The 26,817-nt window shown below is 43.8% G+C and overlaps 2 protein-coding genes across 2 annotated transcripts in view; one reads left to right on the forward strand and one right to left on the reverse strand.

Annotated features, from left to right (window-relative positions):
- The first annotated feature begins 129 nt into the window (after nucleotides 1–129).
- On the forward strand, nucleotides 130–18,382 carry LOC118933458 (ubiquitin carboxyl-terminal hydrolase 43). The gene is made up of 2 exons (XM_057500885.1): nucleotides 130–164; nucleotides 16,625–18,382. Exon 2 carries the CDS (start codon nucleotides 16,678–16,680, stop codon nucleotides 17,086–17,088), a length of 411 nt encoding a protein of 136 aa, XP_057356868.1. The 5' UTR covers nucleotides 130–164; nucleotides 16,625–16,677; the 3' UTR covers nucleotides 17,089–18,382.
- Nucleotides 17,087–26,817, reverse strand: part of LOC130683445 (kinase suppressor of Ras 1-like) — a 77,681-nt gene continuing 67,950 nt past the window's right edge. The window contains exons 3-4 of the mRNA XM_057500884.1: nucleotides 20,198–20,278; nucleotides 17,087–17,217 (exon numbers count right to left, since the gene is read on the reverse strand). Coding sequence (XP_057356867.1) covers nucleotides 20,246–20,278 — 33 coding nt within the window. The 3' untranslated portion in view covers nucleotides 17,087–17,217; nucleotides 20,198–20,245. The remainder of the gene's footprint in view (nucleotides 17,218–20,197; nucleotides 20,279–26,817) is intronic.

A 26,817-nucleotide genomic window follows, 5' to 3' on the forward strand; every position in this document is an offset into this window, starting at 1 on the left:
ACAGTTTTGAGGCCTTAGTGTATATTTACTTTGCAAACTCCAGGTTCAGGTCGCTCACGGGCCTAATCGCGGAGTGTGAGCCGCGCGGGCCGCCGTAGTCAGCTGCTGCGAGCAGGAAGTGTCCGAGGAGCGGGCGGAGACTGCACGATGGCCTCGGACCCCTGGTGAGCCCCGGGTGAGGGCCGCCGCGCTCGGAGAGCGTTTTGGGGAGGCCAGGCTTCCTGGGACTGGGCGAACGCTAGGTTTTGGGGCTAGAGGACTTTCGGGATGAAGGGAAGAACGGCGAGGACCCTTTCCCTGCTGAGGGGGACCTTGCCGCATCCCGCCACCCTTGGGTCCTTGCAGGTGTGGCCTGGGAAGGACAGTGTGTTCCCGGGAAGCTGAGGCTAAGTGGCGAATCTCTGAACATTTCTCTAGCCCATATCGGCTGCATCTCGCCGCGGTGATTTCCCGCCCATCCTGCTTGTGGAGCTGGCTGGGGCAGGCTTCCCTGGACTCCTGTGAAAACAAGTAACCTTTTTGTGGAATGCCAGCCTATCTGGTGAACCCGTGATTTCACTGGTGGAGAAAACAAAGTTCAGAATTCATGGTCAAGCAAGCCCGTTAGTAACCAGTTGCCGCTAGGACCTAGATCTTGTTGACCCTTCAAAAAAGCTGTAGGACTTTGGCAGAGAAATTACGCATTTTTTAATAAGGCTTTTTATCGTTAACTGAGTCAGTATCATGAAGATTATTTCTAGGGCAGCAACTTATGCAGTAAAACAATAACTGCCAGAAGGGTCATTTATTCAAAAATTAAGTGCCAAGGAGTAATGATGAAATACACAAGTTCTGATCCCGGGGAACCTATTGTTATCCCATATCAGTCTTGAGATTTTTGTTTAATAATTGGAAACATATAACAGTTTTATAAAGTTCTTGTTGGAGTGTATGTCTTATGTTGGTGTTTGTAATATATAATTTATAATTTTTTAAGTTGCAGACAATATGTGTATGAGAATGGATTGCAAGGTCGAAGTTAGCACTGTCCTGGGATCTAGGTTAACCTAGGTCAATGGCTTAATTGGTTTAACACGAATTTTTTCCTACATAATTTTAACAATCTATAACATGGATAGAAAATTTAGAAAATACTGAATATTTGGAGAGGGAAGAAAAACCCATCTTTAATGCTATCATTTGGAATAATTACCACTACTGGTTTTTAATGAATTTATTGCTTTATATAATATGTCTGTATATATGCATGTATATGCTTTACAAAACAGTAAACCTTCCAAATCATTTCCTGACAACATGATTTTTTATGGTGCATAATAGTGCATCATACAAATGGCCGTCATTTATTAAAATTATTCCCCTCTTTATACCTCTTGTAATATTAGGGTATTTTTGTTTGTTTTTTAACTGTTGCAAAGACTGCCCCTTTGTTTCATACCTTATTTCTTTGGCTCACTTCCTAGAAGTGGAATTTGGGGTCCAAGCTTATGAACATTTTTAAGGCCCTTGCGAAGTTGCCCTTCACCTCCTGGAAGCGAACTCCCTCCCTTTAGACAGGAGGTAGGAAAGAAAGCTCAGAGGTAAGGGAGAGGTACCAGGCTATTCATTTAGACTGGTGGAAGCTACCACTGGACCCCAAGCCTCGTCCAAAGTTAATGCTGAAAAAGCATTTATAATTTTTCCTGTTAACTCTCAAGTAGTTTGACTCACTGTTTTTCTTTTTGACTGTTGAAAGTGAAACAGTGTGCACATCTGCTACGCTAGCATCTACAAACTTGCCTAGTCAGTTGGTGGTCAGGAAGGTAAAAAAAAGAGTATGGACTGAGACTTTGGGAAACCTATAAAAAACACACTGGACTACAGCTTTGCCTTCATTCTATTGAAAATCATAAGTCAATGATGCTTGTTAGTGTTCTGATGTTTAGAAATGTAATGTAGCTGTTACTGTTTTAATAGCTTATCAAAGTAAGTGGTCAGCTCACTTTTTATAGAAATAGCAAGTGCTTACTGTCTGATTCTTTGCTAAAGTTAATTAGCTTTACTGCTAGGACAACTTGTTGATGGACAATTTCTGGAAAAATTTAATAAGTTAAACCTTAACAGTTTTCTATTCCAGTTGGGCTTTTTGGGGGGGAAGGTCTATTTATTTTAGAAAGTATATATCATGGAATGTAAAAAAATACCAAGTGGAATAGTATAGTAGGCCCTTTTATACTCATCACCCAATTTCCATAATGATCAATATTCTGCCATTCTTGTTTCCACTCTGCCTTCTACATCTTTTTAAGTGTATTTTTAAGGTAAATCTTACATATACATATATGTCAATTTAATGTACAGCCAGTGTTTTTGTGATCAAACAGAGACCCAGTTCATAGTCTGGACGCTTATTTTCTGCTCCCCTTTCTAGTTTCTGGGTTTCTGTCATGTCATCACCATCCAGGTCTTACAGGCCTGAAAACTCTAATAATCCACTCTTTCTTCACTCCTCACATCAGATTATTCACTGATTTTGTTTGTTTTTTTCTTTTAAATGTTCCTAATGTCTCTTTTACGCTGTTTTTTTTCTGCTATAGTCCCATCCTTTTTGCCTTCTGACTTGCAGATAGTAAATACTGGTGACTAGTTATGGAATTGAACAGCTGTACAAGTCTTCTACTAGTTTCCTGCCACTCTACTCTCATTCCCAACTATTTAGGTAAATGGAATTCACGTTAATTTTCCTGAACTAGTACTTTAGGCGCTTGTGTGCTTGATACTATGATGAGGTTGCCCATTACCACTAGGCTAGTGGTTGTCAGACTTTGCTACAGACTGAAATCACCTGGGGAGCTCACACAACTCACGTCCAAGGCAAACCCCATACCAGTTTAGTCAAGAGTGCTTGGGGGTGGGAGCCAAGAATTGTTTTATGTTTTATTTTGTTTTTTAAAGATTCTCCACTGATTCCAATGTATAGCATAGTTTCAGAACCACTGTTCTTTAGGGCTAAAGTGAGAACATGAGGATCAGGTAAGACATCTGGGATTTTGGCCTTCAGTACTTCATATAAACTCTCCAAGGCCTCACTTTGTATACAAAAGTATCCCATACAGCTCTAAAATTCTCTTTTAAAAGCCTAACGTTATTCTCGTGTTGAAGGCTCTGCCGAACCAGCTTCCGTTCATCCCTATTGTCTTTTACCTTATGCTTCTGCTCTGGGCACCAGTCAGATGTGCAAGGCACCTTCCTTTCAGCTTTGCTGGCTCCCTGTGCCTCTGCGGAGTATAGAATTTGCTCCTCCTTCCTGTGGGAATGAGAGGTCTGCTTTAACCTCGTGGTTCAGCCCAAGATGTAACTAACCCCTGGATGCAGCCTTGTCAGGTCTGAGTGCCTCAGCCAATGGTAATTTCCCTCACGTCCAAACTCCGAAAGTATTCACCATTTATACTCCACACTTGGCAGGAAGTGTATTGTACCTTATTGATTTGCATAGGTATGGTCTGGAGCCACAGAGCCAGACTTGAGCATCTCCTTTCATAGATGACAGTATGGAAGGAAGAGAGGGGAAATGTGGCAAAGCTGGTACCAGGATCCAGTTTTCCTTGTCAGCTTACCTCCTGTTCATTTAATTATGTATTGTATACCTGCTCTTGTTTTATATATGTGTGTGATACAGACATACATACACACACAAATATATACATACATGCGAATGATGTTATTTTTGAGTGTAGTGGTGAGTTGTTGAAGATCCTACCTCACAGGATCCTTGTGAAGTTCAAAATGTAAAGCTCTTAGTGTAGAACTTGGCCCAGATCAGGTACTCAGTTGTCAGCCATTGCTATAATGACTATAGTGAGATTCCTAAAGGAAGCAGTTGAGGATTGTTTTTCCTTCATTCAAAAAATACATTTGCTAAGTTTCCTCAATGTACACATGATATGTGGAAATAAGAAGATTTTTTTTTATTCATTTGATTTTTATACTTGATTTATATGTGAATCCCACATTTCTCCCTTATTATTATTATTTTTTAAATAAAATGCTGAAGTGGTAGGTAGATGCAAGATAAAGGTAGAAAACATAATTTAGTGCTGTAAGAGGGCAAATGTAGATGATCAGGTCTGTGCCTATAGACTAAGTATTAATCCAAGCTAGACAAGGGCAACAAAACATCCACGGAAGCAGAAGATTTCTCTCAAAACGGGAGGTGAGGTTCTAAGCCTCACCTCTGTTGATCCCCAATTTCTCACCTGATGGTCCCCCTGCAACTGTGCCTGTCTTAGGTTGTTCCTCCCTTGAGGAATCTTACCCGTGTCTGGCTAACCAGTCATCTTCCAGGGCCATACAGGGAAATGTAAAGTTGGTAAGTGAGAGAGAAGCAATATTCTTTGAAAAGGTTAGCTTTTTACTTCTTTGCAGATTTATGCCCTGTGGCTCTTCTATGTCCAGCATTTGTCTTGAGGTATCTTTACCACTTGGAAGAATTATGATACTCGGTAATTTTTTATATGAGGCACGAATTCAACTAAAGGGTTGTAATTAGGAAGGAAGAAGAAAAGCTATAGAAGTAGCAGATGGAAGAAAACATGGGGAGACTGATTATTTCTTTGACATATCTTCTTGTAGAGTAACATAAGCATGTATAGGTTTTAACAAACTACTAACTAAATTGCGTACATACATAAACATAATGGGAATACAGCTATATAACAAAAGGAGACCTACAATTACCAGCCATATCCAGTGAAGCCAAGAAAACCAGTTAGGTACCCTAGGCATTTGTGAAAACTTATCAATGATATGATGGGTATTGTCTAACTGAATTTGAATAGTCTGAGAAAAATCAGACAAAACAACACATTCCTGGGAACTGTTCACATCCCATATGTTCTTTTAACAGTAGATAGTCTATAGTCACAAGATTTTGGAGCGCTGCAACTTGCACTTCTCCTAATTCTTGGTTGAGTTCCGACAATATAGATCCAGTCAAATTTGTTGTTTTACTGTATGCACAGGCCAGCTTAGATACCTCCTTCTTCATTCCAATGGCAAGTCCAGGAACCGGTGGGATGAATGCAGCTACAACTGCAACAGTGCCAGGATCTTTGTTGAAGTTTTTTGACAATCATCTTCTGGAATGACTCTTCCAGAGGATGTTGATGTTGGAAGTTCTTCTTCATATCGTATCTTAATTCGTTTTCTGGGTAGCCAAATTAGGCTTTGATCCTCTGTATAAACACAAACAAACCCTTTGCACACACTTTGATATGACCTTTATACCACTGTGAAGAACCTATTGGAGGTCACCACACAGGAACTGCTTTTTTTTTAAGAGAAAGGAATATTATCAGAAAAATGTACTTCCATAGCTGATCATCTGACACCCTTTAAATGATCAAAATTAAGGATATGTAAAGCATGCATTAATCGTTGATTGGCAGTTAGTTTTATCCTATCAGGGAGTAATCCCCCTTTTCTTTCTCTTTTTTTTTTTCGTCATCATTAATTTACATTACATGAAGAATATTATGTTTCCTAGACTCTCCCCTACACCAAGTCCCCCTCACATACCGCATTTCAGTCACTGTCCATCAACATAGCAAAATGTTGTAGAATCTTCTCTGTGTTGCACAGCCCTCCCCTTTCTCCCACCCCCCACATTATGCATGCTAATCATAAAACTCCCTTTCTTCTTCCCCCCCTTATCCCTCCCTACCCACCCATCCTCCCCAGTCCCTTTCCCTTTGGTACCTGTTAGTCCATTCTTGGGTTCTGTGATTCTGCTGCTGTTTTGTTCCTTCAGTTTTTCCTTTGTTCTTATACTCCACAGATGAGTGAAATCATTTGGTATTTGTCTTTCTCTGCTTGGCTTATTTCACTGACCATAATACCCTCTAGCTCCATCCATATTGTTGCAAATGGTAGAATTTGTTTTCTTCTTATGGCTGAATAATATTCCATTGTGTATATGTAGCACATCTTCTTTATCCATTCATCTACTGATGGACACTTAGGTTGCTTCCAATTATTGGCTATTGTAAATAGTGCTGCGATAAACATAGGGGTGCATCTGTCATTTTCAAACTGGACTCCTGCATTCTTAGGGTAAATTCCTAGGAGTGGAGTTCCTGGGTCAAATGGTAAGTCTATTTTGAGCATTTTCAGGAACGTCCATACTGCTTTCCACAATGGTTGAACTAATTTACATTCACACCAGCAGTGTAGGAGGGTTCCCCTTTCTCCACAACCTCACCAACATTTGTTGTTGTTTGTCTTTTGGATGGTAGCCATCCTTACTGCTGTGAGGTGATAGGTCATTGTGGTTTTAATTTGCATTTCTCTGATGATTAGCGATGTGGAGCATCTTTTCATGTGTCTGTTGGCCGTCTGAATTTCTTTTTTGGAGAACTGTCTGTTCAGTTCCTCTGCCCATTTTTTAATTGGATTATTTGTTTTTTGTGTGTTGAGGTGGGTGAGCTCTTTATATATTTTGGATGTCAAGCCTTTATCGAATCTGTCATTTACGAATATATTCTCCCATACTGTAGGATACCTTTTTGTTCTATTGATGGTATCCTTTGCTGTACAGAAGCTTTTCAGCTTGATATAGTCCCTTTTGTTCATTTTTATGTTTGTTTCCCTTGCCCGGGGAGATATGTTCAAGAAGAGGTCACTCATGTTTATGTCTAAGAGATTTTTGCCTATGTTTTTTTCTAAGAGTTTTATGGTTTCATGACTTACATTCAGGTCTTTGATCCATTTTGAATTTACTTTTGTGTATGGGGTTAGACAATGGTCCAGTTTCATTCTCTTACATGTAGCTGTCCAGTTTTGCCACCACAATCTGTTGAAGAGACTGTCATTTCCCCATTGTATGTCCATGGCTCCTTTATCAAATATTAATTGACCATTTATGTTTGGGTTAATGTCTGGAGTCTCTAATCTGTTCCACAGGTCTGTGGCTCTGTTCTTATGGCAGTACCAAATTGTCTTGATTACTATGGCTTTGTAGTAGAGCTTGAAGTTGGGGAGTGGGATCCCCCCCACTTTATTCTTCTTTCTCAGGATTGCTTAGGCTATTTGGGGTCTTTGGTATTTCCATATGAATTTTTGAACTATTTGTTCCAGTTTGTTGAAGAATGTTGCTGGTAATTTGATAGGGATTGCATCAAATCTGTATATTGCTTTGGGCAGGATGGCCATTTTGACAATATTAATTCTTCCTAGCCATGAGCATGGGATGAGTTTCCATTTGTTAGTGTCCCCTTTAATTTCTCTTAAGAGTGTCTTGTAGTTTTCAGGGTATAGGTCTTTCACTTCTTTGGTTAGGTTTCCTCCTAGGTACTTTATTCTTTTTGATGCAATTGTGAATGGAGTTGTTTTCCTGATTTCTCTTTCTATTGGTTCATTGTTAGTGTATAGGAAAGCCACAGATTTCTGTGTGTTAATTTTGTATCCTGCAACTTTGCTGTATTCCAATATCAGTTCTAGTAGTTTTGGAGTGGAGTCTTTAGGGTTTTTTATGTACAATATCATGTCATCTGCAAATAGTGACAGTTTAACTTCTTCTTTACCAATCTGGATTCCTTGTATTTCTTTGTTTTGTCTAATTGCCATGGCTAGGACCTCCAGTACTATGTTAAATAACAGTGGGGAGAGTGGGCATCCCTGTATTCTTCCCGATCTCAGAGGAAAAGCTTTCAGCTTCTCACTGTTCAGTATGATGTTGGCTGTGGGTTTATCATATATGGCCTTTATTATGTTGAGGTACTTGCCCTCTATACCCATTTTGCTGGGAGTTTTTATCATGTATGGATGTTGAATTTTGTCAAATGCTTTTTCAGCGTCTATGGAGATGATCAGGTGTTTTTAGTCCTTTTTGTTGATGTGGTGGATGATGTTGATGGATTTTCAAATGTTGTGCCATCCTTGCATCCCTGGGATGAATCCCACTTGGTCATGGTGTATGATCCTCTTGATATATTTTTGGATTCAGTTTGCTAATATTTTATTGAGTATTTTTGCATCTACATTCATCAGGGATATTGGTCTGTAATTTTCTTTTTTGGTGATGTCTTTGCCTGGTTTTCGTATTAGGGTGGTGTTGGCTTCATAGCATGAGTTTGGGAGTATTTCCTCCTCTTCTATTTTTTGGAAAACTTTAAGGAGAATGGGTATTATGTCTTCTCTGTATGTCTGATAAAATTCCAAGGTAAATCTGTCTGGTCTGGGGGTTTTGTTCTTGGGTAGTTTTTTGGTTACCATTTCAATTTCTTTGCTCGTAATTGGTTTGTTTAATTTTTGTGTTTCTTCCTTGGTCAGTCTTGGAAGGTTGTATTTTTCTAGGAAGTTGTCCATTTCTGCTAGGTTTTCCACCTTGTTAGCATATAGGTTTTCATAGTTGTCTTTAATAATTCTTTGTATTTCTGTGGAGTCTGTCGTGATTTTTCCATTCTCATTTCTGATTCTGTTGACGTGTGTTGATTCTCTTTTTCTCTTAATAAGTTTGGCTAGAGGGTTATCTATTTTGTTTATTTTCTCAAAGAACCAGCTCTTGGTTTCATTGATTTTTTTCTATTGTTTTATTCTTCTCAATTTTATTTCGTCTCTGATCTTTATTATGTCCCTCCTTCTGCTGATTTTAGGCCTCATTTGTTCTTCTTTTTCCAATTCCGATAATTGTGATGTTAAACTATTCATTTGGGATTGTTCTTCCTTCTTTATGTGTGCCTGTATTGCTATATACTTTCCTCTTAAGACTGCTTTCCCTGCGTCCCACAGAAGTTGGGGCTTTGTGTTGTTGTTGTCATTTGTTTCCATATATTCCTTGATCTCTATTTTAATTTGTTTGTTGATCCATTGATTATTTAGGATCATGTTGTTAAGCCTCCATGTGTTTGTGAGCCTTTTTGTTTTCTTTGTAGAGTTTATTTCTAGTTTTATACCTTTGTGGTCTGAAAAGTTGGTTGGTAGAATTTCAATCTTTTGGAATTTACTGAGGCTCTTTTTGTGACCTAGTATGTGGTCTATACTGGAGAATGTTCCATGTGCACTTGAGAAGAATGTGTATCCTGTTGCTTTTGGATGTAAAGTTCTATAGATGTCTATTAGGTCCATCTGTTCTAGTTTGTTGTTCAGTGCCTCCGTGTCCTTACTTATTTTCTGTCCAGTGGATCTATCCTTTGGGGTGAGTGGCATGTTGAAGTCTCCTAAAAATGAATGCATTGCATTCTATTCCCCCCTTTACTTCTGTTAGTATTTGTTTCACATATGCTGGTGCTCCTGTGTTGGGTGCATATATATTTAGAATGGTTATATCCTCTTGTTGGACTGAGCCCTTTATCATTATGTAATGCCCTTCTTTATCTCTTGTTACTTTCTTTGTTTTGAAGTCTATTTTGTCTCATACTATTACTGCAACCCCTGCTTTCTTCTCTCTGTTGTTTGCCTGAAATATGTTTTTCCATCCCTTGACTTTTAGTCTGTGCATGTCTTTGGGTTTGAGGTGAGTTTCTTGTAAGCAGTATATAGATGGGTCTTGCTTTTTTATCCATTCTATTACTCTGTGTCTTTTGATTGGTGCATTCAGTCCATTTAAATTTAGGGTGACTATTGAAAGATATGTACTTATTGCCATTGCAGGCTTTAGATTCGTGGTTACCAAAGGTTCAAGGGTAGCTTCTTTAGTATCTTACTGCCTAACTTAGCTTACTTATTGAGCTGTTACATACACTGTCTGGAGATTTTTTTCTTCTCTCCCTTCTTATTCCTCCTCCTCCATTCTATATATGTTGGTTGTTTTATTCTGTGCTCTTTTGTGTTTCCTTTAACTGCTTTTAGTGGGTAATTGATTTTATTTTTTGCCTTTAGTTAGTATTTGGTTGGTCTGCTTTCTTTGCTGTGATTTTATTTTCTCTGGAGACACCTGTTTACTCTTAGGAGTGCTCCCATGTAGAATAGTCCCTCTAGAATACCCTGTAGAGGTGGTTTGTGGGAGGAAAATTCCCTCAACTTTTGCTTGTCTGGGAATTGTTTAATCCCTCCTGCATATTAAATGATAATTGTGCTGGATACAGTATCCTTGGTTCAAGGCCCTTCTGTTTCATTGCATTAAATATATCATGCCATTCTCTTCTGGCCTGTAGGGTTTCTGTTGAGAATTCTGATGATAGCCTCATGGGGTTTCCTTTATAGGTGACCTTTTTCTCTCTAGCTGCCTTTAAAACTCTGTCCTTGTCCTTGATCTTTGCCATTTTAATTATTATGTGTCTTGGTGTAGTCCTCCTTGGGTCCTTTCTGTTGGGAGTTCTGTGTATTTCCGTGGTCTGTTCGATTATTTCCTCCCCCAGTTTGGGGAAGTTTTCAGCAATTATTTCTTCAAAGACACTTTCTATCCCTTCTTCTCTCTCTTCTTCTTCTGCTAGCCCTATAATATGGATATTATTCCTTTTGGATTGGTCACACAGTTCTCTTAATATTGTTTCATTCCTGGAGATCCTTTTATCTCTCTCTATTTCAGCTTCTATGCGTTCCTGTTCTCTGGTTTCTATTCCATCAATGGCCTCTTGCATCTTATCCATTCTGCTTATAAATCCTTCCAGAGTTTGTTTCACTTCTGTAATCTCCTTCCGGACGTCTGTTATCACCCTTTGGACGTCTGTAATCTCCCTCCAGACTTCATCCCTTAGCTCTTGTATATTTCTCTGCATCTCTGTCAGCATGTTTATTTTTATTTTGAATTCTTTGTCGGGAAGACTGGTTAGGTCTGTCTCCTTCTCAGGTGTTGTTTCTGTAATCTTTGTCTGCCTCAAATTTTGCCTTTTTATGGCAATAGAGATAGTTTGCAGAGCTGACATGAGTGACAGCTGGAAGAACTTCCCTTCTTGTTGGTTTGTGGCCCTCCTCTCCTGGGAGAACAGCGGCCTCTAGTGGCTTGTGTTGGGCAGCTGTGCACAGACGGGGCTTCTGATTCTTGCCCGGCTGCTATGGAGTTTATCTCCGCTGTTGCTGTGGGCGTGGCCTGCCTTGGGCCGCTAGTCCAATATGGTGGAGTCTCGTTGGAGGGGGAATGGCCGGGAGGCTGTTTATCTCCATGAGGGGCCTCTGAGCTGCCCTGCTATCCAGGGTTTTAGGGTGTCCATGGTTCCCTGCTGCTGGACTAAGTGTCCCAGGATGCTTCCGTCCAGCTGTGGGGTCCCTGTCCCTTTAAGTGCTTCCAAAAAGCACTCGCTTTTCTTTGTCCCCAGGGCGCCGGCTGCAGGAACCCCTCACAGGTCTTACTGACCTGTTTCCCTAGTATCCAGGATCCCACGCATGCACTGTGTCTGCGCTCTGTTGCGGATGGGTAGGGCTGGGTGGTTAGCAGTCCTGGGCTCTCTCTCCCTCCCCGCTCCGACTCCTCTCCTCCCGCCCGGAGCTGGGGTGTGCGGTGCTAGGGTCCCACCGGGCTGCAGCTTGTATCTTACCCCCTTCGCGAGGCGCTGGGTTTGCACAGGTGTGGATGTGGTCTGGATGTTGTCCTGTGTCTTCTGGTCTCTCTTTTAGGAAGAGTTGTCTTTGTTGTATTTTCAAAAATATATTTGGTTTTGGGAGATTTCCGCTGCTCTACTCCCGCTGTCATCTTGGCTCCGCCTCTCACTTTATTTTTTAATGTCAAAAATTCAGAGCCTATCTGATCGTGGGAGGGTTCAGTCCATTCATATTAATATAAGAGCAATAAAGCGTGATTTCATGTCATTTTAACATTTTCTGTTACTCTTTCTTTTACCTTATGTGGACTGATTTGATCATGTTGCCATTTGTTTCCTTTCCCCCTTGTTCATGTGGAAGCTTTGCTTTCATTTTCCATCTGTTGTTACCGAACCCTTCCCAGTATTTATAACCAAATGCATTTTCCTATTACATGGGCATGAGAAGCCAGCTGGTCCCTGCGAGTCACCCTGTTTCATAGCTGCCTTCTCTCCTTCCCATTTATAAGATCACACCTGCAGAATGCTTCCATGTCATTCCCCCCACAAGGCCTCTGAGCTGCTTCCATAGGCTCCCTCTGGTCTGTTTTAGGAACGAGCCCACCTCAATCCCCAACTCTTACATTTTTCTGAGATGGGGTGATACTCTGTTCCAGTAGTGTAATTAGAATTCCTCCTGCAGTACCTTTCCCGTCCCTGACACACAAACTTAGCTTTGTGTTACACATTCTAAGACCACGTGTCCCTATGTGGGTGGGGATCCACCAAACACTGCTGTCTGTCACCCTTTATCTTGAGGTCGCAGTTCTGATTCTGGTCAGAGTTCTTCCCAAGTGAGCGTGGTGTGTCCTCTAACCCTGTGTAGCCACAGGTATTTCCTTTCCCTGGGAAGTGGATGGCGGCGTGTCTGGGTGGAGGACTCCTGGACTGCAGTCCTCAGGTGCTCTCGGGCGTCTGCGGGTGTGTTCCCACGGTCTGCCAGGCCCAGGGCTGCAGGTGAGAAACCCATTGTTTTCATGTGAGAGTCATTTTTTCTTCCTGGCTGGAAGCTTGTAAGAGTGTCTTTGACCTTGGAGTTAAGAAATTCTACCAGAATATGCCTAGGTCTTGTTTTTCTTCAACAACCTTACCTAGAGCTTGGAGAGGCCCTCCTTCGCTGCAGGCTGTAGAAGAACATTGCTGTAGGGAAGTGTTCTTTCTGTTTGCTCCTTTGTTTAATTATTGCCTCTCCTACTTTTCAAGTGCCTATTATTTGCCCACTGGGTCTCCTGGATCCTTGTCGGAGTCCCCAGGCCTTTCCCTGGGATTGCTGCCTCCCTGTCGTTGGGCTCTGGGTGTGAGATACTGCGTCCACACCGCTTTCAGGCCACTCACTCGAGTCTCAGTGGCAGCCCTGCAAGGCTTCAGTTCATTTAATGAATTTTAAAACTTGAAAGCCACATTTGTCAGTCCCCTGTTCAGACTTCAATCTCCTTGAGAGATTTCTGTTTCTTCCGGCAGCTCTATTTCATTAGGGGCCTCTTTGGATGGTTCTGTTTGTTCTCATTCTCTGAATGCTGAATGTTGTTATTTTTCTGTTTCTGCCCCCTGGGGCTCCCCTCCACACCCTCTTGAACAGAGGTGATTCTCAGAGTGATGGAAGCAGCAGTGGCCTAGGCCCGAGACAGCCTTTCTCACCAGCCTCGTGCTGCTGGCTCGGTCTCAGAGATGACCAAGTCTTACTCACCTGTGTAGCTTCTTATTTTCTCAGGGAGCAGGAGAAGTTTGGGGGTTAGGCTTGCCCCAGGATGTCTCCAATACAGATTGGGGTTCAGAAGATGAAGACTGTAACAGGGGACCCTTTTCTCTCTTGGTTACAGCCATGGAAGTCTCTTTGCTTCTGCCCTAGCCCTCAAATCTCACCAGTGCCTCAGGGCCTTTGCACTTGCTGCTTCCTCTGCTTGGGGGCTCTTCCCCCAGATCTCCCCTGGGTGTCCTCCTTCCCTTCACTCAGGTCTCTCCCCGATTCTCACTCACTGCCCACCGCCTCTTTCCCCCTACCCCTGCTTCATTCTTCAGCATAGCTCTTAGCACTATGTCTCAAACCCCATAAGGGACAGGCGCTTTGTATGTTTCCACAGCTGTATCCCCAGCACTGAAAGTCCTTGGGACACAGTAGGTGCTCCTTAGCTATTTATCGAACACAGAAGTGGGTGGATGTATGAGGCACAATGGAAGCCCTCAGAGAGACCAGAACTGCTGGACCAGGAAGAGATTCGTACTGTGGCAGGTGGCTGAGGACAGTGAGGAGAGGCCCCCACAGCTCCCGGCACACATTGTACGGTCACACTGATGCCTGATTTCATCAGCCAAGAAAAATCACAGAGGTGGCATTTCTCAGGGCAGCATCTGCCAGTTGCAGAGCCGCTGTGGGCATGGGGCCATGCCCACTGCTGTATAGCCGCCACCTGTGTGAGGAGTGCCTGGGAAGCTCCTTGTGTGTGTTCTGGGCTTACCTGACCTTCAGGAAGAACCTAACTATTCATGTACTTGATGTCACTTAAGGCTCCAGGCCTTCCTGTTCTCAGGCCAGACTGGGCGTGAGCAAGGGCAGATTCCATGGGAAGGAACCGGGGTTCCGGCTCCGCCTCTGCCTCCACCTCCCAGCCTCCCAGAAGGCCTCCCCAGGGGAGGCACATGAGACACTGGCTGGACGGTAAGCAGTGCATCAGCCTGGGTCCTGCCATTGTCTCCTGCCCCTATGTCACCTCTCTCTCCATTTACCGAAGGCTCTCACGCTCTCCCTCAGGTCCTGTTGGAGCCCAGCATGTAGAATGAGAGAAACCAAAGATAGTAGTGGATCCTTTCCCTGGACTCCTGAGCAAGAGGAGACCCGAGCCGCATCAGCGCCTGTGGTCCCAGCGTGTGCAGCGGCAGAGGTGGCCCGGCCCTCCCACCGGGGAGGGCCCCTACAGGGCCACTGCCAAGCTCTCACCACCTGCCGCGGCTACAGGCTGCCTTCTGTCATTTTGAAAGGCCAAATAAAAGTCACAACTTTGTCCTAACACAAAGCTGCTCCCTCTGCCCTGCCCAGGGCTGTGGGAGAGGATAAAATGTGTGTACATATCCCAGCCCCCAGAGCATTTTTTCCTCTGAGGCATGGGAATTTAATGGTAGAGCAGCTGAAACCGAAATTGTGAAGTATTTTGGGTGAAATTGTGTCTGTTCCTGGCTCATCTAAAGAAATGCTTTAAAGGAAAAGATACCCAAAATTGCATGTGAAAACATGAAGGTAAAATCTCAAGGAGCCTCTCAGGTTCCGACCAACTGCCCATAGCCGTGGGTGCTGTTCCCCTTCGCCTTCCGGCCGCTTCTCCTGGGGAGCCTGGCTGGCCTGTGCTGTGCCCGCCCACCCCCCAGCCAACATGCCCCGTGACTCCGGGCCTCATCCCTCAGCTGCCCTGAGCCCTGAGGCCCTGCGCCTATGGCCCTGAGAATCCCTGGCCCCCTCCAAAGGGCCCGTCCAAGCTGGCTGAGCCTCCACTTACAGGGGCCTTTGTGGCCGCAGCCCTTGCTCACACTCGCTGATGAGACTGGACAGGTGAGGGGAGGGGCTGGCAGATGGCCCTGGGTCTCTCAGTAAACACAGGGACTGCTGCCCTTGTCCCACGCGGTCGTGTGCTTCAGCTGACCTCAGGGTGCAGGCATCCTGTCAATCAAGGCGTCTTGGTGGTTCAGTAGCTGGTAACTGAGTGTTCCTTTTCCTTTTAACTTATTTTTATTGTGTTAAAATGCACGCAACAAAGTTTACCATCTTAACCATTTTAAAGCGTACAGTTCAGTGGTATTAAGTACATTTTACATTGTTGTGTTGCCTTCACCACCATCCATCCCCGTAACTCTTTCCATCTTGTAAAACTGAACCTCTATACCCATTAAACAATAACTCCACCTTCTCCCCTCCGCCCAGCCCCTGGAAACCACCATTACGATTTGTCTTTATATTTTGACTACTCTATCTCGTATGAGTGGAGTCGTACAGTATTTGACTTTTTGTGACTGGCTTATTCAGGGTCCCTTGAGATTCCACGTGAATTTTAGGATGGGTTTTTGGTTCTACAAAAAATATTACATAGGGATGGCACTGACTCTGTTGAATGCTTTGGGCCATCTTGATATTTAACAACATTAAGTCTTCCAATCCATGAAGAACATGGGATGTGTTTCCATTTATTTATGTCTTTTAATTTCTTTCAGGAATATGTTATATTTTTCATTGTACAAGCCTTTCACCTCCTCAGTTAAGTTAATACCTAAATGTTTTATTATTTTTGATGCTCTTGCAAATGGAATTGTTTTTGTAACTGGCTGTTTAAGGAAAAAATATACAACCTTAGTTATATGTAAGTTCCCCTCAGAAATGTTGAGATTTAGAAAGAATTAGGAAGAAAATCAGTTGTACGCAGCACCTCCATGGCCTCCTCTATGCCATGTTGTTTTAAGATTTATTTTGCCACCTATTTGTTTTCATATGCATACATCATCCACCTGCACACACATATGCACACATATATGTGTATATATTTTTGCAAGTTGCCTTACACTGTGATTTTCTAGACTCTCTTTCTCACTTAACAGTTTATATAAAAAATCTCTTTCCAACTGTAATACAGGTGTTGCAAACATACAATAAAGATATGTGGCAGCTCTGATAAAATTAAGCACATAGTTCGTTTCTTTTTTAACGCATGGTAAGGTATCTGAGATTCTTAAATTTGAAAAAAAGTACAAGCATCTAATCTGACCTGGAAGAGCAGAAACTTTGGCAGAGCATTCTGTTTCATGGGAATATTTAAAGGCAAATAAAAATAATCTTATATCTGGGAGCTAAATGCCTCAGAGACTGGGCTTTCTCAGGGCTGCACTGCCTGGGCACGTAGCTACCTTTTTGGACACTGGCTCGCACTGTGGCTTCAAATACATCAATCAATTCCATGGCACGGTGGGGAAAACACTAATGCTTCCCTGGGCAGGAACCGTATGTGTCTTGCTCTCTGCCATATCTCCAGTGCCTAGCACAGTGCCCACCACATCCGAGGTGCTCAGTCAGTGATTGTTAGATGGCTGACGCTGCTATTACTGTTGCAGCTGGATGGTTATTTGGGCACTGATGCTCTTGGTGTCTTTTCCAGGAGTGCTGGAGTCCAGGCCCTTGGTACGGGGTATACGAGGCCGAAGCGTCAGCATGAAGGCGCCCACCCCTTCTCAAGCCAAGCATGGGCCCTTTAAGACCATGCCTCTCCGGTGGTCTTTTGGGCCCAGGGAGAAACCACTTGGTGCATCTGTTGAGTTGGTGGAGTATTTGGAGTCCAGATGGAGACCTCGATCCACAAGCCAGTCCATCGTACCACTGTTGACGGGCGCTGCTGGCAAGGACAGGATGGTGCCACAGTCAAACACCGCCCCCTCTGCTGGGGGTGAAGATAGTGCGTGGGACGGCGATATGGTACTGGCTGGAGGGCCCTGCACCTCGGGCTACCCCAAGCACTGTGCAGTCCCTGGAGTCCCTGATGGTCTAAGCACAGCAAAGAAACTCAAACAAAACACAAGTCAGGATATCCGGATTCCCAACAGTTCGACTTGCCCCTCGTTGTGATGCCCTCAGTGGAGAATGAGAAACGCACCTGGCTGGAAGGCCTGAGGACCACGAACTGTACGGGCAGTGGCCAGGCAGGAGGCAGTGGTACAGCGCTGTCCCCCAAAGAGGCCCTGAGCATTGCGGCCTCTAGAAACCACACAGACAATCACCAAGATTCCTTGGGCAAGATCAGGGCCAACGCAGAGGGAAGGGACGCCGGGGCAGACAGATCCCCACAGAGGACCCTCACCCTTCTGAGGTCTGTGTTTTGGAAGAAGGAGAAGAAGAATGACAGGGCGGTGGGTCCCCAGATGCCCCCAGCCTCCCTGGTGAGTGGCAGGCTGAGCCCAGCTGCAGGCCTCAGGATTCAGGAGAGCCTGACGCGGACCCCAGCCCACCACCTGGATGGGGGTGTCCGGTCAGCCCCCAGCTCTCTGCACCTCCCTCGCAAGGCCAGCCATCCCTTGAGGGCCAGTGCCCTTGGTACATCACCCAGGAGTGTTCGGGGGAGCAGGCTTCTTTTGGCACCTTGCAAAAGGTGAAATACCACACTCTCTCCTTAGGTCGAAAGAAATCATTACCAGAGTCTAGCTTTTGAGAGTGTATTTCCAGTATTGTGTGAAACTGACATTCTCACGACCGCGCTGACAGCACTCTGGGTACCTGTGTTGAGAGCGGGATTTCTGGAAGCCAGTTGTCCCGTGACCCCTGAAAGTGAACATTTTAATCTCTGCATCTAGATTTCTAATATCTTGTATCCAAATTACCTTCCTGTATTGTTGGATGCTCTTATACGTCTAGGCCACAAGAGGGTGCTGTTGGAGCAATGTTACCACTTTAAGGCAAGAACTGATGTTGCCTTTAACTAATTCCAGGCCCTAAGTACCAGTACTAAAGGGCGATTTGGATGTGGGCAAACCTTAGGACATAACTATAGAGAAGCCTAATTAATAAGAATCTTCAATATCAAATCAAGTGTTGTCATTGGTTTCTCCTTAAAAAAAATTTTTTTTTTTTATTAGTAGTGGACTTAACAGAAAAATCTTTTCCTTTTAATGCTTCTCTGGAATAAAGCATTAAAGATCCCCAAAATGTGGGAGTGACAATAAGTCAGGATTCTTGGGGGGAAATGGGGAGAAACAATTGAGATTTTAGGAGAATATTTAATATATAACAGAATAATTGTATTAAAGATTTTTGAGGTATTTAAAGAAGAACTATTTTGATACTAGGGTCAAAGGAGGGTCTTTTTTAAAAACATGTAAATATGAGATCTATGTACGATTTTAATAAAAGCCTGCCAGTGAAACAAGCAAGTGACTGAATTGCTCACATGGGACAAATGATCTTGCTTTGCTGCTGCCTGTAAATTTGGCTCATTGTTGTTGATATTGGAAAGGAGTCCCTTGAGTTGTTTATGCAAATGTTTAAGGTGCTCTTAATTAAGATGACTTCCTGTTTCTAAAGAAGGAGGCTTCTCCGGTCTCTCTGCAGAGGGCCTGTGCTTTCGAGGACCTGGGAGTCTGAGCCTGTCTCAGTGGACTGTTGGTGGACTGTCCCGTTTCCTAGATTGCACTGGCTTCAGTAGCTGTTCTAACAGATACCCTGTCTCCTCTTACTGGGAGGCAGCCATGCCTGACCCTTGGCCTGCAGCTCGACAGTTGAGGTTACTGGCGAGTCTGTGTTTAAACAGGCCATGCTCTGGAAATCCTTCCTTTCTGATGAGAACCGTTTGTTCAAGTCACCTCGCTCCAAAATTCTTTCCCTCATACATACTGCATGACTCACTGGTATGTCTCCATGACTTTTCTTAAGAAGGAAAAATGAAGTCCTTTTTTTGACCCTGTGAGAAAGACGATTTACTTTTGAGCAACGGTTCCAAGATAGAAAGAACTGAGGCAATAGAAGGAAAAAGAAGGCGGACCCTGCCCCCTGCCCCGCAGAGAGCAATCTGTGTGCTGGTAGTCCTGAGTGTGTGCGTTTCAAAGGAAGTCCATGTTCTCTTCATGCCTTAGTTGGTGTAATCTCAGGAGATATGGAAGACAATCTTGTCTATTCCTTCTTGGGTTATGGGCATCTAGGCTTCCTTCTTACCTCATTCTCTCTCCTGTGCTGATGTTCATTGGCCATATTTAGCTCCCAGCCTCTTTCTAAGCTCAGCCTCGCTTCCTTTGTCCTCTGAGGGATTGGGCTGTGACTCAGACGTGCACACCCAGGCTTCTTCTCTGTAAGTCGTCAATCTTTGGAACACCCTTGGATATCATGAGTGGGTCCCAGGTGTTAGCAGTGTTTACCATAATGCACCACAAATTGGAGCATTTGCCCTGGGCTCCCAACCTGGATGTTTGGAAAGAGGCCATTACACATGGACACTGGTGGATTTCTGCCATCACTGGGTCTTCCACAGCCATGCCTGAGGCCCCTTGGCATGCCCATCCCTGAGGTTGCTTTCTGTCTAGAGGGAGCGGGTAGGGAAGGCTATGAGAATAGAGCCTGGGAAAGGACTGGTCAGGTTTCTGTCTGGACTGGGGCATGATTTTGATTTTGGCCGTACAAATGCATCCGAGTAAGCTGTGGGCATGTGGTCACATAGTCAAGTGGTCAAGTGATGCTTAAGGAGGAAGCATGGTAGAAATACTTGGATGCTTTTTCCCAATCACAAAAATGTCCTTGGAAATCTGTTAATTGAAGTTGGAGGAAGGTGGAGAGCCACTGAGCCAGATGTGAGCTTAGCCAGTGATTGAACTAGCTCAGTATGGCAGAAAGGGCCTCCCATTCCTCCTCTGGAAGCCCATTGCCTGGGCCTATCCCTGCTGCTTAGACACGGTCACGTGTCTGATGGTAATGGCCCACCCCGACTCCTAGGATGTCTCCCGGCTCTGCAGCCCCTTTCCTTGATCAATCACCCCTGCTCTCTTTCACCAGTAGAAGGAGGGGTTTGCAAATCCAGAATCTGGGGCTGGGAGGTCAAAGGAGCTCCAAGGGCCCACAGGGTCAGAGGAGAAAGATGGAAAGACAGAGGAGAGGAGACCATCTACAGGAGTTATGTACTTACAGGTCTGGGAGGAAACGGAAAGGTATACGCTAACTACATCCTGCTTTCCGGATCAGATCAGCAGGACATTACCTGTAGTGAACTGGCATCAGTATGATGTGCTGCGGGATGGTGAGTTAATCAAGCACCTGCTGACTTGATTACATCTTGGAGCTGCCAAGATAAAACATGTAATAGTTACAGCTAACATTTCTGTAGCATGTAATATGTACTTGCTATAGTGCAAGATACTCTTCTAAACATTTCACAATATTAACTCATTTATCTCATAATAATCCCCTGAAGTAGGTATCTTTATCTCTGCTTTCCAGATGAGGAAACTAAGGCACAGAGAGGTTTAGTAATTTGCCCAAAGTCACACAGCTGGTAAGGAGCAGAGCCAGGATTTGAACCTAGAAACCTCTGGGGTTCATGTTCTGAATCACTAGAAATAGCAAGGCTGCCCCTCTGAATTTCTACTACTAACCCTGTCAGTTGAAACCACATTGTTTCTGGTATTCTGTTCATCAAAATGGAGAAAGATGCACTTGCCAAATTAATAGCTTAAAAATGTCAGGAGCCATTTTTACTTATACCAGAAAGGAGACCACATCTAGAAAAACCCTTGTAATTGGGCTCATGGCTGATTAAGTCTTTGATAAATACAATTATTCTCCAAGTCCCTTTAAACTTTTGCACCATTCAGAATGGGGAGCTGGGTGATATGACAGGCGTTAGCATTTGGAGATTTTAATCTTTGTTGTCTAATTTGTGATTGTTCCAGGGATGCAGCTTTGCTCTGATTACTTATTGGGAAGGACTATTCCAGTGATGTATGACTAATCCTACCATAATTTACCCTATAAACGTTGGAGGGTCTGTTACATAACAAACACTGCTTCAGGCTCTGGGAGTGTAGCAGTGTATAAGATCGATGTAGCTCCTTGTTTTCAAGCAACTTACATTCTAGTTGGAAGAGAGAGAGCCAGTAAACCTAACTAAAGTGAGGTCAGGCGGACTTAAGTACTATGAGGTAAGCAAACAGGGTCACATTGATCCCAGGGAGAACCAAGGGGTATTCTGCTACATGCTGAGGCCAAATAGTCCATTAAACACTGAATGTTTAAATATCCTCAGATAGGGCTCTGTTTCCACTGGGCCTGCCAAGATGAGAACTAGGGTCAGAACTCCATTTATCATGGAGTCACCATGTGCCCCGTGCAGACTGACAAAGGCCAGCAGCGGTCAGATCTCCTGGGGACTAGTGGCAGCCCAGGCACGCAGCTGCAGTTTCTCTGGGGAATGGCTGGGAGAGAGGCTCATGGGGCAGTGTGACCTGATAGCAGAGTTTTTCCACGGTGGGACCCGACCATCCTAATATTTAAGGAAGTCTGGTGACTGACTCAGGGAATTGGGTAAAAGGTTAACATTCCTCATTGGAAATCGTTTCCAGTTTTCCATAGCTGGAGAATTTTCAGGTATTTGAAGTAATTAAGACCTGGTTTGCCTGCCTGTTGATTTGAGGACTGGAGAGCCTAACCATAGCCAAGATGTTTTTCAAGTCATACTATCCCTGGCACTCATGGCAAAGTGGAAAGGTCTGGGCTCTGCTGGGGGACTTGCTGTGTGGGCAGAACACATACAAAAGAGCTTCACTCTTCCTGTCTCCTAACATGTGGATTACTTCTTTACTTTATGACCACAGTTAGATCTGGGTTGTGTTAGCCACATCAGCAAGCTCTTAGAACCACACAGGATGATTTTCAAGCTAGATTCATTTGTAAATGTGTCCATATCAATTAACTGAGCCATATCTCAAATTACATTTCATCTGTCTTGGCTGACTACTCACAATATATATCCCTCCCTGCACCCCAAAAAATTCCCCATTTTAAAGAATTTCTAATACTTCTAGGTACCTCTCATTGCACCTTGACCCTCTCATTTCATTCTAAGGGCTGTGTTGATTTCTGACTCTGGTCACTAGGGGAGCAACACTACAAGGGGAATGATCAGTACTTTCCTAAAATGAGGCTACTTTAATCAGAAAAGCAGCACAATGGGGATAATTTTAGAGGAATCCAGGAATTCAGTAGAATCCAAGTCTTTTGAATCATCCCAGATATCCCAATTCCAATGGTCAGGTACCACTCCTTATGAAGCAATTCCTTAACTTGAATGCAAGAGACCTGGTAATACTGCCAGTTCAGCTGGCGGTGTAATCCTGCAGCCTTTGAAATCCATGAATTTATTTCTTATAAATTCTTTAAGAGTTTTAAGAGTTCTTTATATATTCTAGATACAAATCATTTATCATATGTCTTTGGAATGTATTCTCCAAGCCTGGAACTTGTCTTTTTATATTCTCTTAACATTGTTTTGAAGAGCAATGTTTTTAAAGGAAACTGATTGTCTTGGCAATGGGTTTCAGCCTCAGACAAGTTTGCTATGGATTCAACGTGACCAAAGAAATTGACAGCAAAACGTTCTGGGGTTAAAGGGTTATACCCAACTTTATTTCCAGGTGGCAGGTCAGTCACTAGAATCCCATTCACTCAGAGCAAGTCTGCATGCAGCAAGCCGGTCTCTGCCTCTGGGCCCCTCTGTCTGCACAGCTGTCTTCTGGGCCCCTCTGCACAGTCATCCAGCACAGCTATCCTCTGGGCCCTTTTGTCCTCACAGCCATCCTGCACAGCTGTCTTCTGGGCTTCTCTGCGCAGTCGTCCTGTACAGTCATCCTCTGGGCCTCTGTCCTTGGCACTGCCACCACTCCAGCCTCTGCTCTGCTCTCCTGCAGCCTTGCAGCCCTGCCACCATGTTGCGCCCAGAGCACTGGGCAGAGCCCTTTATATAGAGTCAACAGCCATGTATTGCCCACAGGTGTGCAGTGAGCTAGTCAGCCAGGGATAGATGAGAATCCAGGCCACAGGAACTCTCATTTTATCCACACTCCACCCCTCCAGGATTCTCTCATCAATCAATCTATGTGCCCTCAGTCCTCTGCAATGGTCCCTCTGCAAGGACGCTCAAACATTGTTCCCCAGCTCGCCAGCAAAAAGTCTTGCAGACACACAGGCCAGACTTGTGGCTCTGTCTCTGACCTCTGCCTCTATGGTTTTAATGGCTGGAACTGCTGCTCTGGTTTCAGTTGTTGCCATAGCTCTAGTAAGATCCTATTTGGCTTCCCATCTAATTTCCTTCCATCTACGCCTGCCCATATCAAATCAACCCACATCTGGGTCCTTATAACCCTGACAGGGCCCCTCAAATTCATCCTGTAGGGAGCCAACATGGCAGCGTGAGTAGGACAGTGGGAATCTCCTCCCAAAAACATATATACTTTTGAAAATACAACAAACACAACTAGCCCTAAAAGAGAGACCAGAAGACGCAGGACAGTGGCCAGACTGCAGCTACACCAGCGAGAACCCAGCGACTGGTGAAAGGGGTAAGATACAAGCCCCGGCCCGGCGGGAGCCGAGCGCCCCTCCCCCCAGCTCCCGGCGGGAGAAGAATAGGCAGAGCGGGAGGGAGACGGAGCCCAGGACTGCCGAACACCCAGCCCCAGCCATCCGGGCCAGAGCGCAGACACAGTATATGCCCAGGGGGCCCTGGATACTGGGAGAACAGGGAGTAAGACCTCTGAGCGGGTGCTGAAGCTGATGCCCCTGTGACAAAGAAAAGCGGGGGCTTTTTGAAAGTCTTAAAGGGACAGGGACTTAACAGCTTGACGGAAAAAACCCAGGTCACAGTACAGCAGCTGGAAATTACAGGGAAAACCGGGTGCACTAACCCCCTGGGCAACAGCTCTGAGACCCCTCACGGAGGCAAACAGTCAAGCAGCCCCCCCATCCATCACCCCACCGGGCGCTGCGAAAGCAGAGAAGCAGCCTGAGACAAATTCCGCCCACAGAAAGGGAAATTTCTCCCTCCCGGCCAGGCAAGACACAAAGACCCACTCTACACGCAATTACCCAACACAAGCCACTAGGGGTCGCAGTTGCCCCAGTAAAGAAAGGCCAGTAGTAAGTGAAAATTTTGGCCCTCCCAGCTGACAGTCAATAGCACCTGTCAACATGAAAAGGCAAAAAAATATGATCCAGACAAGACTAACCCAGACAGCTTCGGCATCTGCTACATCTTCCCGTGAGAAGGAATCTGGGGAGATAGATTTAGCCAGTCTACCTGAAAAAGAATTCAAAACAAAAGTCATAACCATGCTGATGGACTTGCAGAGAAATATGCAAGAACTAAGGAAGGAGAATTCAGAAATAAAACAAGCTCTGGAAGGACTTCAAAACAGAATGGACGAGATGCAAGAGACCATTAATGGACTAGAAAACAGAGAACAGAAACGCAGAGAAGCTGATGCAGAGAGAGATAAAAGGATCTCCAGGAATGAAAGAATTTTAAGAGAGCTGAGTGATCAATATAAAAGAAATAATATAAGAATCATAGGCATTCCAGAAGAAGTAGAGAGAGAAAAGGGGATAGAAAATGTCTTTGAAGAAATAATTGCTGAAAATTTCCCCAAACTAGGGGAAGAAATGGCCTCTCAGACCACAGAGGTACACAGAACTCCCATGACAAGGGATCCAAGGAGGGCAACACCAAGACACATAATAATTAAAATGGCAAAGATCAAAGACAAGGACAAAGTATTACAAGCAGCCAGAGAGAAAAAAAAGGTTACCTACAAAGGAAAACCCATCAGGCTATCATCAGACTTCTCAACAGAAACCCTACAGGCCAGAAGAGAATGGCATGATATACTTAATGCAATGAAACAGAAGGGCCTCGAACCAAGACTACTGTATCCAGCACGAATATCATTTAAATATGAAGGAGGGATTAAACAATTCCCAGACAAGCAAAAGTTGAGGGAATTTGCCTCCCACAAACCACCTCTACAGGGCATCCTACAGGGACTGCTCTAGAGGGGAGCACTCCTAAAAAGAGCACACAACAAAACACCCAACATATGAAGAAGGGAGGAGGAGGAATAAGAAGGGAGAGAAATAAAGAATCATCAGATTGTGTTTATAATAGCTCAACAAGCGAGTTAAGTTAGACAGTAAGACAGTAAAGAAGCTAACCCTAAACCTTTGGTAACCACAAACTTAAAGCCTGCAATGGCAATAAATTCATACCTTTCAATAATCACCCTAAATGTAAATGGACTGAATGCACCAATCAAAAGACACAGAGTAATAGAATGGATAAAAAAGCAAGATCCATCCATATGCTGCTTACAAGAGACTCACCTCAAACCCAAAGACGCGCACAGACTTAAAGTCAAGGGATGGAAAAAGATATTTCAAGCAAACAACAGAGAGAAGAAAGCAGGTGTTGCAATTCTGGTATCAGACAAAACAGACTTCAAAATAAAGAGAGTAACAAAAGACAAAGAAGGACATTACATAATGATAAAGGGCTCAGTCCATCAAGAGGATATAACCATTATAAATATATATGCACCCAATACAGGAGCACCAACATACCTGAAACAAATATTAACAGAACTAAAGGAGGAAATAGAATGCAATGCATTCATTCTAGGAGACTTCAACACACCACTCACTCCAAAGGACAGATCCACCAGACAGAAAATAAGTAAGGACACAGAGGCACTGAACAACACACTAGAACAGATGGACCTAATAGACATCTACAGAACTCTACATCCAAAAGCAACAGGATACACGTTCTTCTCAAGTGCACATGGAACATTCTCCAGAATAGACCACATACTAGGACACAAAAAGAGCCTCAGTAAATTCCAAAAGATTGAAATCCTACCAACCAACTTTTCAGACCACAAAGGCATTAAACTAGAAATAAACTGTTCAAAGAAAGCAAAAAGGCTCACAAACACATGGAGGCTAAACAACACGCTCCTAAATAATCAATGGATCAATGACCAAATCAAAATGGAGATCCAGCAATATATGGAAACAAATGACAACAACAACACTAAGCCCCAACTTCTGTGGGACGCAGCAAAAGCAGTCTTAAGAGGAAAGTATATAGCACTCCAAGCATATTTAAAAAAGGAAGAGCAATCCCAAATGAACGGTCTAATGTCACAAATATCAAAATTGGAAAAAGAAGAACAAATGAGGCCTAAGGTCAGCAGAAGGAGGGACATAATAAAGATCAGAGAAGAAATAAATAAAATTGAGAAGAATAAAACAATAGCAAAAATCAATGAAACCAAGAGCTGGTTCTTCGAGAAAATAAACAAAATAGATAAGCCTCTAGCCAGACTTATTAAGAGGAAAAGAGAGTCAACACAAATCAACAGTATCAGAAATGAGAAAGGAAAAATCACAACAGATCCCGCAGAAATACAAAGAATTATTAGAGACTACTATGAAAACCTATATGCTAACAAGCTGGGAAACCTAGGAGAAATGGACAACTTCCTAGAAAAATACAACCTTCCAAGACTGACCCAAAAAGAAACAGAAAATCTAAACAGACCAATTACCAGCAACGAAATTGAAGCGGTAATCAAAAAACTACCAAAGAACAAAACCCCCGGGCCAGATGGATTTACCTCGGAATTTTATCAGACATACAGGGAAGACATAATACCCATTCTCCTTAAAGTTTTCCAAGAAATAGAAGAGGAGGGGATACTCCCAAACTCATTCTATGAAGCTAACATCACCCTAATACCAAAACCAGGCAAAGACAAAACCAAAAAAGAA

Source organism: Manis pentadactyla, chromosome 4 (assembly GCF_030020395.1).
Source record: "Manis pentadactyla isolate mManPen7 chromosome 4, mManPen7.hap1, whole genome shotgun sequence".
Classification (NCBI taxonomy): Eukaryota; Metazoa; Chordata; class Mammalia; order Pholidota; family Manidae; genus Manis; species Manis pentadactyla.

What these genes read in the sequence shown, in the direction of transcription:
- LOC118933458 (XM_057500885.1), top strand. Translation starts at nt 16,678, where the DNA reads ATGAAGGCGCCCACCCCTTCTCAAGCCAAGCATGGGCCCTTTAAGACC.